We start from the raw sequence: 9,728 nt of genomic DNA, 5'->3' as shown, positions 1-9,728 counted from the left end.
GAACATTTCATATAGTAAACCAGAGATTACATGCTGGTGAAAAACAGAAAATGAAGCTGAGCAAATGAGACACTGAGAGACTATGCGCTCAGTTTGTGCAAGAAATCGGGGAGGCTCTACTTGTGTTTGAATGTACAGGATACTCTGGCTGGATGGTGTAAACAACTAAGATGAGCTGTGAGAAACTGTGTGTGTGAGACTTGCAGAGAGCCTAGTAACAGTTGTGAATTAGTGACTACAGGATGTCAAAGGGTGAATGAGGGCAAGTGACTGTGACACTGAACCTGTGACAGAATGTCTGACAGGCTGAGGGTCTGTGAAAAACTCTAAAAGAGACTTTAAAGACTGTAGAACAAAGACTGGGCATGTTGAAAGCTGGTTGCAAAGAAATGTGAGACTAGGTGACTAAGACAGTGTCTGAGACACTGATTGTGCATGAGTGAAATTCAGCCTAGTCAGGGACTCTAGGTGTGTGAAATGGGCATGAGTATGGAGAGGTGGGAGAGAGAGTGATCATGTGTGTTCAAGGAACTTCCAGAGGGACTAGCGGTGGCTATAAATCACCAAACACTTGTGTATATGAGAAAATGATGGCCCGAATGAGCAGTTGAAACATTAAAACACATGACTGTGGGTATGTACAAAGCTGACCGGTGAGAGTCATTGTGGCCTTGGCTGAAGGAGACAGGCTAGATGACGTGACTGTGTGGGAAACTGTTCTTGAAAGAAGACCACAGTCAGGCTGATGTCAATGACAGCAACCAACTCCCTGAAAGAGTGGCTGAGAGAGGCTGTGTGTTCGAGTATGTATGTGATCTTGTTTGTATGTGGCTATGGTAGAAGCTGTAAATTCTGAAGTGTGTGTATAAATATGTAAAAAAGAAAAGAGATCTCAAGAGAGAATGACTGAAACTGAATTAGTGGGTGAGAGCTGGTGGATGGATTGTGCCAGTCTTAGGGGAAAGCTCTCTTCTGGCTGTCTTCTTCCTCCTCGGGCCCCTGGGTTGGCTTCTCCCAGTTCTCCAAAAGGTGAAATGCTGGACTTTCCCAGGGCTTAGCCTGGGCTTCCCTTCCCTCTTTTCACAAGCCAAGCCCTCTCCAGATTGTCTGATCCAGTTCCAGCACTTGAAACACTGCTTCTCCCCGCCATGATGATCACATTTTTACCTCCAATCCAGATTATTCCTCTAAGCACTTTTCAGAATCTTGAAAGCACTGTTTATTGCATTTACTTACTCATTCGGCAGATGTTGATTGAGCACCTACTGTTTGCTGGTGCCCATCCAGGCCCTGCAGGTACAGCAGTTAATAAAGCAGACACAAATCTCGCCTTTGTGGAGCTGGCATTGTAGTGGGGACAACAGACAAGAAACAAATGCATCGTGGTGGTGTTGCAATGATTACATGAGATAAGACTCTCAGTCTTTGTTTAAATAAGAAATCTGCAGTCATTTTATTGCCTAAACGTGTGGGAGAAGATGAAAGTAGCGACAGTGCTCTTCCCAGGGGAACCAGTAAGTAGGTACAGAGTTTAGGAATAAATGAAGTATCGATTATAACGTCATTACCAGGGCAACAGATGATTAGATAAAGCAAGCAACCAGAATTACAGGTTTCTTGAGTTTGTTTTCATAGGATAACAGCACTGAAGTCCTGGAAACTTAACAAGACCGCTTTGTTCAAAGACAGGCTTATGTTATCAGAAAACAGCACATCTGTAACGGATATGAATTGTCAACACGCCTTATCACCCGTAAAGTAAGACGAATATTCTTGAGAAAGCTCTGTTTTAACACACCTGACCGAATCAAATCATTTAACCTTGTTTTAATTTGCAGAATAGTGCTCCTGCATGGATGCAGAGGAAATGAGACATTGCCTTCCTAGCTTTCTTAGACTCCTTTTTGTTAATTAAAAAGATTTCTGTTTTTAAAGCAGGCTCTGGAGTTTCACTCATTAGGCTTATTTAAAAAAAAGGCTCTGTGGAGCTTAGGCTGAATTGGAATTAATTATTAACAGTAAAATAAGGACTACAACAAACAGTTTTCCTACATGAGACCCACAGAGAAAAGGGTCAGGAACTAGAATGATGGTTCTTAAAGTGTGGTCCCCGAACAGCAGCATCAGTGTCAGCTGGGGCTTATTAGAAATTCACCTTCTTGAGCCCCACCTCAAACCTATAGGATCAGAAACTGGGGTGGGCCCTGGCAATCTGGATTTAATGAACCTTCCAGATGATTCTCATGCGTACTTAGATTTGAGAGCCTCTGGGCTAGAGAGTGACAGATACTCTTCTGTGAGGGAGGTGACCTTGTCTCCCTCTCTTAGAACAAAAGTCCTTTGAGGGCTAGCATTTGGGGCTTCTTATTGTCTGCTCCATCCAATGCCCAGAACAGCACTTGGCACCCAGTAGTTGCTCAATAAATGTTTAATCAATGTATTTAACAAACAGCACCTGCTGTATGCCAGGCACTAGGCTAAGGGCTTTCAAATACCTTAACTCCAGATCTGCTCAAAATGCCCTATGATGTAGGCTGTGTATGGGTTGGGGAGGGGGGCAGTTATTACCTATCCAAGATAGTTAATGGAACATGGCCAAGCCAACCACCCCCTCCTTGGGACCTGAAGGTACCCCCAGCTGCCCATGAGGCAGTGGATAGCGCCAGTTCAGTCCTGAATTCTCCCCGCACTCTTGCCACTTCCCCTTCTCACTTCCTTTGTGCTGACCTCCCTTCCACATTGCTGACCACGAAGAACTTCACTTTCAGGAAAGAGGAGGGTGGTGGTGAAGGCAGGATGGAGGATGAAGCAATTACCTCGATGCCCGCTCCGCCCAATGAGGCAGGACACGCTGAGCACACCGTGCTCTCTTCACTAATGTTCAGCACCCCCATGGGGTTGGCCCTGTCATTGTGGTAGAGGGCATGCTTTTTATAGGTGGGGAAACAGGCTCAGAGAGGTTCAAGTGACTTGCTCAAGGTCACACAGTAAGGAAGTTCTATCTTGCTTCCAACTGCCAGGCTGCATTTCCCCCTCAGAACTTGTCCAAGGTGCATTGATTGAGTGCCCATGGGCTGCTGGGCGGGGCCTGGGGTGCTGGGGATATGGTAACAAACACAACAGGACCTCACAAGAGTGAGGCAGGAAGTAGGGAGGGGAGAAGAGAGAGGAGGAAGCTCAGGGACAGAGGTGGCCAGGAGAGTTTGGAGCTGAAGAGACCAGCACAATACCCTGCCCTCCCCCCACTCCTCCCCTCCCACACTGCCCTTCTCCCTCCTAGTTCCTCCTGCCCCTGGTTCCTCTTTTCCACTGACTCTGGGAGCAGGTCAGCCCACATAAAGCCAAGCCTCCTCCCTGGCGGGGCTGCAGGGGTACAGTGCTCAACATGCCCGCCCAAGTGCAGGCCCTACTGCTGCTGCTGCTGCTGCCACTGCTGCTGCTCACCCCAGCCACAGGTAAGTGGGTGGGGGTCCAGCTGGCCCCCAGGGGTGCCTGGGCCCTTCACAACCCTGACCATGCTCCCCCACCCTGTTACAGGCTCAGACTCTGTACTCTGCTTCGCCCAGTATGAGGAATCTACGGGCAAGTGCAAGGACCTCCTTGGGGGAGGGGTCAGCATGAAAAACTGCTGTCTCAATGCTAACTATGCTTTCCAGAAGCCTGGCAGCAAGCTCTGTATGGCGTGCAGGTCAGGGGGAGCCTGGGGTTTGTGGGAGGCAAAAAGGACTGTATGCGGGGTAACACAGAACTTGGGCTCTTGCCTTCTCTCAGATTCTCCAGCATGGCTCCAAGGCCCTGATCACAACTGTAGCTCCAGGTCTCTCAGCCTCGGCTCTGTTGACACTTAGGGGCCAGAAAATTATTTGTTGTGGGGGGCTGACCTGTGCAGGGCAGAATGTGTTATCGCATCACTGGCCTCCCACTAGTTATCAGTAGCAATCTGCAGCAACTCAAGTGTCTCCAGACAGGTGAAAGACCCCTCCCTGGTTGAGAACCAAGATGGCTTACACATATTGAGCACTTCTTGTATACCAGAAGCATTGTGGGTGGGTTGCGGCTCGGCTATTTCTGAGGGTAGCTCAAGCCCTCATAAATGGTGATGACAGCTCATAAGGCATGTTCATACTGTATAGACACATTGCAGGAAGGGAAGTGTTTGGGCAATTCTGAGGGCAACTCCAGGCTCAAAATTAAAATGATACTTCACATTCATTGACTACTTCCAGCATCCCAATTCACTGCAGATGTTGGGAGTAGTAGAGGATTTTTGAGAGTAGCTCTAGTTTCTTAATCATAATGCCTGCTGACATATATTGAGCCCTTTCTATATGTCAGACATATTTTCTAACTGCTTACTATATATCCCAGATACACCACCAGATACACTGTGTATATACCAGATACACACAGCTACAGGGATGTGTAGCTTGGGGATTTTTGAAGGCGGCTCTAGGCCCCTAGTTGTCAACAGGTCTCATCTGTTTAGCATTATGCCATGGTTGGGGTGGGGTTCCTGAGCTCATTGGGATGATGGCTGCTATTTATTAAGCACTTCCTGTTTGCCTGCTACCATGCATAGTTGTGGCCTGGTGGGCTTTTGACAGCAGTTCTGGGCCCCTAGTCCTTATCCTGTTTACTGTATGCCTGGCACTGTCCTTGGGAGACTTCAAAGGGTAACTCCAGATTCCTGATCATGAAGGTAAATGATAAGTGTTCACTGTGTGTTCTCCTCTTCCTGTTCAATCCCCCAACATCACTAAGAGGTAGGTACTCCCATCATTCCATTCTGCATACATTTATCCTGCATTCCCGCCTGTGCCTATACACAGTCTGGTCCCATATACCATCCTTGCCAGAATGGGACGTGTGCTTCTCCCTACAGGCTCCCACAGTGGTCACCGTGGTCCGCATGGACCCCCTGCTCAGTGACCTGCACTGAGGGCTCCCAGCTGCGGCACCGGCACTGCATAGGCTGGGATGACCAATGCTTCCCCGAGAAGGTGGAGCCTGGCACCCTCCAGTGGCAGCTACAGGCCTGTGAGGACCAGCCATGCTGTCCTGGTGAGGAGGATCAGCAAGGCGGGCGAGCACTGTCAGTTATCTGGCACTGGGAACAATCAAGGCAAAAGCCCTGAGGTGGGACTGTGCTTGATGTTTGTGAGGTGTCAAGGAGGAGGCCAGTGTGGTTGGAGTAGAGTGATGAGAGGTGAGGTCAGAGGGGGACTGACCCCTGTAGGTCATGGTGAGGATGTCAGCTTCTATTCTGAGTGATGTAGTGATGGCAGAAAAATGTGATCTGATTTGGCTTGTGACAGATCCCTTTTGCTGTTAGGAAGACAAACTGTATGCACTGAGTAGCAAAGCAAAGAGACCAGTGTGAAGGCTACTGCAATAGTCCAGATGAGCAATGATGGTAGGCCAAGTATGGCAGAAACTGTGGGGATAGGATAAGCTGATGGGTACATGAGGAAGCCTGGACCCCTGAATAATACTACCACCTCCATCTTGTTCCTTCTTTTCTCTTCCACAGAGTTGGGTGGCTGGTCCGATTGGGGACCCTGGACAGCTTGCTCTGTCACCTGCTCTAGAGGGACCCAGATTCGTCGTCGAGCATGTAATCGCCCCACCCCCAAGTGTGGGGGCCATTGCACAGGAGAGGCACAAGAGTCAAAGGCCTGTGAAACCAAACAAGTCTGCCCCAGTGAGTGAGGGCAACCACTGGGCAATGATGCGGGCACCCAGGGTGGGTCTGGGGGTTACAGCAGGGAACTTCCATGTTGTGAAAACTTCAATATGTATGACCACACTTGGTATCTCCCCACCCCCACCCCATCACAGCACACGGGGCCTGGGCTGCTTGGGGCCCCTGGGGCCCCTGCTCAGGCACCTGCCAAGGTGGACCCAATGCAGCTGTGGAGAGACGAAGCCGCACATGCTCTGCACCTGAGCCCTCCACACAGCCTCCTGGGAATCCCTGCCCAGGGTCAGCCTATGAGCAGCGGGTCTGCACCAGCCTGCCACCTTGCCCAGGTACTGGGGTATGAGACCTCTGCTCTTAACTTACATGGAGATTGCTTTGACATTTCAAGAGACAGAGATCTGAGACCATGTGACCATGGAGCTTTTCGTTTGGGAGCAGTCTGCCTCATGGGTCTAGGGGCTGAGTCAGGGAGATTGAGGTGGCCTTTCTCCTCACTTCTGTCCTCCCAACAGTGCCTGGTGGCTGGGGGCCATGGGGTGCTGTGAGCCCCTGCCCTGTGACCTGCGGCCTGGGTCAGATCCAGGAACAACGGACATGTGATCACCCTGTACCCCAGCATGGGGGCCCCTTCTGTGTCGGTGATGCCACCCGGACGCACGTTTGCAACACGGCTGTGCACTGCCCTGGTCAGCACCCCAAGATGCCCGATTTCCATGCCTAAGGCGCCCGGCCATCTCTGCTGCCCAATTCCTGCTGTTAATGACTTGTTCCTGCCTCTAATCCCTCCATTCCTGGTCCCAGTGCCTTGATTCCATGTCTGATCCCCCTTTCCCACATCCAATCCTTCCCACTGTCTTCCTCAGCCCCCATTCCTTCCTCTGAACCTCCTCACTGACTCCCTTCTTTGGTGCAAGCCCAGCTGCCCCTGTCTCTGCAGTGAATGGACAGTGGGGGCTCTGGGGAGAGTGGAGCAACTGCATCCGCCCAAACATTAAACACATCAGCTGCCAGGAGATCCCAGGCCAGCAGACACGCTCCAGGATCTGCAAGGGCCGCAAATTTGACGGACAACGATGTGTTGGGAAACAGCAGGATATCCGGCACTGCTACAACATCCAGCGCTGCCCCTGTGAGTGCCCCCAGGGACCATGCTGTGAGGGTGGGGCAGCCCGTGCAGGGACAGGGGCTTTCTGACTCTCTGCCGCAGACCCCATGTCCCTGAAGCCTCTCTCTCACAACCCCCCCCCACCAAGACCTCTAAATCTGACTCAGGAACCTCTCCCCTCTTTGCAGGGAAAGGCTCCTGGTCAGAGTGGAGTACCTGGGGATTGTGCATACCCCCATGTGGACCCAACCCCATCCGCACCCGCCAGCGCCTCTGCCAGGCCACGCTCCCCAAGTTCTCGTGAGTGAGGGGGCAATGTGCCTTGGAGGGGGTTATGATAGTGATATGTCAGGAGATAGGGCAGGAGGGTTGGTCACCACCAAACAGGGCTTCTGTCACTGGGTCCAAGGTGCCTGCCTGGCTGAGTGCCATCTTCCAGTTGTAGGAAGAGGGGAGAAACTAAAGAAGAAGCTGAGAAAGAGGATGTTGAGGGGAGAATCAGTAACATCTGTGCCCTTCAGTCACTACTTCAGTCACTCAGCCATTCTCCCATTCACTCTGTCCTTCTTGTGTCCGTATGCTTTGCTTCCTCAGTTACCCAAGCTTTGATTTGCCCATTCAGTCACTCATGCCTCCATTCACCCTCTCATTCCCTCTGTCACCTGTGCCCCAAGATGCTCTAAGGCCTTTTTGGCAACAGTTGCAAACACACAGAACCCAGATCCCATGGGTTCCCCTAAGGGATCCAGGCCCACTCCACCCTGACAGAAGACATCTGAGGAATGGTTGGCATGTTGGGTCTGGGTCCAGGAAGCTGATTGGGCCTCCCCTGGCAGGAAGGGGTTGGGAAACACTTTCCCACCATCAAAACTGTGTGAGCAGAGTCCTGGACACAGGTAATTAGCTGCCTGAAATGTTTCCAGATGGCCAGGGTGGCCCAGGTGTTGGAGAGGGTTAAAACACTTATCCTTTCCTTATTTCCACGAACATCAAACTACTAGGTTAAGTGGCCTCTTCCCAACTCGTGGAAGGCCTGCCACCTGGTCACCAGGTGTGGGTTTAGAGTGGGTCTGGAAGAAGAGTTACGGGTGTTGAATGGAGGCACAAAGGACTTGACAGAGGGAGGGAATGAATGGAGAAAGGACTGATTGAGAGAATCGGGATGGGAGTGAATGGAGGAGGGTTTGCCTAATGGAAGAAATAACCCAGGCAAAGACCATTTTGGACATGGGGCTTAGTCTAAATAAAGTGGAAGAAAGAACTAGAGATTGACCTGGGGGCAGAGATTTGGGCCCAACAACAAGGCTTTGAATGCCAAAGCAAGGCATTTGGATTCTTTCCAGTAGGCAATGGGGAAAGAAATAAAAGGTTTTAAAGGTAAGAGATGGTAGTTCATATCAATAATTACCAACATTTATTGAGCACTTACTGTGTACCAGACATGACTCTGAGCACTTTACTTGAATCAACTCATTTATCCTCAGCCAAGTGAGGAGAGTATTATTATTCCCATTTTTCAGATGAGGAAAACTGAGGCACAGAGGAGATAAATTGCCCAGTATCTCCCAGTTAAAAATATACGTATAAATGTATCCACTCAGTAAGAGTTTGTTGAACGCATTCTTGCCTTCCCTGAGCTTTTCCTCTTCATCCCCACCCCCACTAACGCACCAGGCCCACCGTTACCACAGTCGAAGGTCAGGGTGAGAAGAATGTGACCTTCTGGGGGAAACCGTCGGTACTGTGCGATGTGCTGCAGGGGCAGAAGGTGATGGTGGAGGAGAAACGGCCATGTCTACACGTGCCTCCCTGCAAAGAACCCTGAGGATGAGAATTCTTACATCTCTCTGTTCCACTCTGACCCCCTGACCTCTCAGACTTCAATAAACCAGCCTCTTTCCCAGGAGTGGGGCCATAGCATCTTCTAGGCCAAAGAGCGCAGCACAGGCAAAGTCTCAGTGGCCTGTGGTGGAAAACAGTATTTTCCACTGTGGCCATGGTGTGACAGAAGTGAAGGTGCGTATCCGAATACCCATCCCTGCTGTAGCCTTGATGTCTGTCCCCTTGTCTGTCAGTGCCCCGGGGCACCCAGCACGTCCCTCTGCAGAGCTCTGATTTACAAGCTTTCTGATTGGCTATATGCCTTGCCAGGCACTTTCTGATTGGCTGGCGTGCTTGTTTTCCTTCTCCCTACTAAAGGCTCCCTCAGCTGGCAAATTCCGCGTCAATCCGGCAAAGAGGCGTGGCTGGGGTTGGAGCCCCACAAAGCGAACATCTGCACCCACCCACTCCCAACAGCCCAGCTCCAACACCACAATTAGCGGTGACAAATAGCTCCGCGAGGCGGAGGTGGGGGGGTGGGGGACCGAGGAAGTGCCTATGAGGGGCTCTGAACTGGGACAGTAGCAAAGAGAAGGTATAGTCAGCATCTGCCAGGAGGAGCCCCCAAGACACTCAGACACATTTCTTTAGGATTTGTTCATTCATTCAACACTTATTAGCATCTACTGTATACTAGAGCTAAGTCTGGGCTTCCGGTGAAGGAAGGCTGGTAGAGAGGACAGACCAAAATGGGATTCGAACATTTATTTAACATTTATCAATGCTTACTGTGTACTAACAATAGCGTTGGACATCATGGGAAATGGGGAAGAAGAGTCAGAGCGATATGTATTTCCCCAGTGAAGGAAGCAAGGATGTGTGCCTGGTAGTGTTTTAAGACTTTTCATAGCATGAATTCATTTAACCCACAACGAACATATGAGGTCAATATTATTATCTGCATTTTACCCAGGAGGGAACAGGCATAGAAATGTAATGGGCTAGACATTTGGGAAATACCATGCCAGGAGCAGAGTTTAGGAGTTTGTCCTGTGAGTGGAGGGGCGCCTCTGTGTGGGAGGCTTCAGATGGGAGGTCTGT

General features: G+C 50.4%; 1 protein-coding gene across 1 annotated transcript; it reads left to right on the top strand.

The window, feature by feature from the left end:
- Positions 1-2,380: 2,380 nt before the first annotated feature.
- CFP (complement factor properdin) lies at positions 2,381-8,712 on the top strand. Its single transcript, XM_005700839.3, has 9 exons — positions 2,381-3,455; positions 3,538-3,688; positions 4,883-5,061; positions 5,531-5,701; positions 5,839-6,030; positions 6,214-6,387; positions 6,639-6,830; positions 6,995-7,106; positions 8,481-8,712. The coding sequence occupies exons 1-9, from the start codon at positions 3,386-3,388 to the stop codon at positions 8,629-8,631; spliced, it is 1,392 nt and encodes a 463-aa protein (XP_005700896.1). The 5' UTR covers positions 2,381-3,385; the 3' UTR covers positions 8,632-8,712.
- Positions 8,713-9,728: the final 1,016 nt, after the last annotated feature.

This window comes from Capra hircus (genome assembly GCF_001704415.2).
Source record: "Capra hircus breed San Clemente chromosome X unlocalized genomic scaffold, ASM170441v1, whole genome shotgun sequence".
Lineage (NCBI taxonomy): Eukaryota > Metazoa > Chordata > Mammalia > Artiodactyla > Bovidae > Capra > Capra hircus.
Note: the sequence above shows the minus strand (reverse complement) of the source record. Positions and strands in the feature narration are given on the sequence as shown.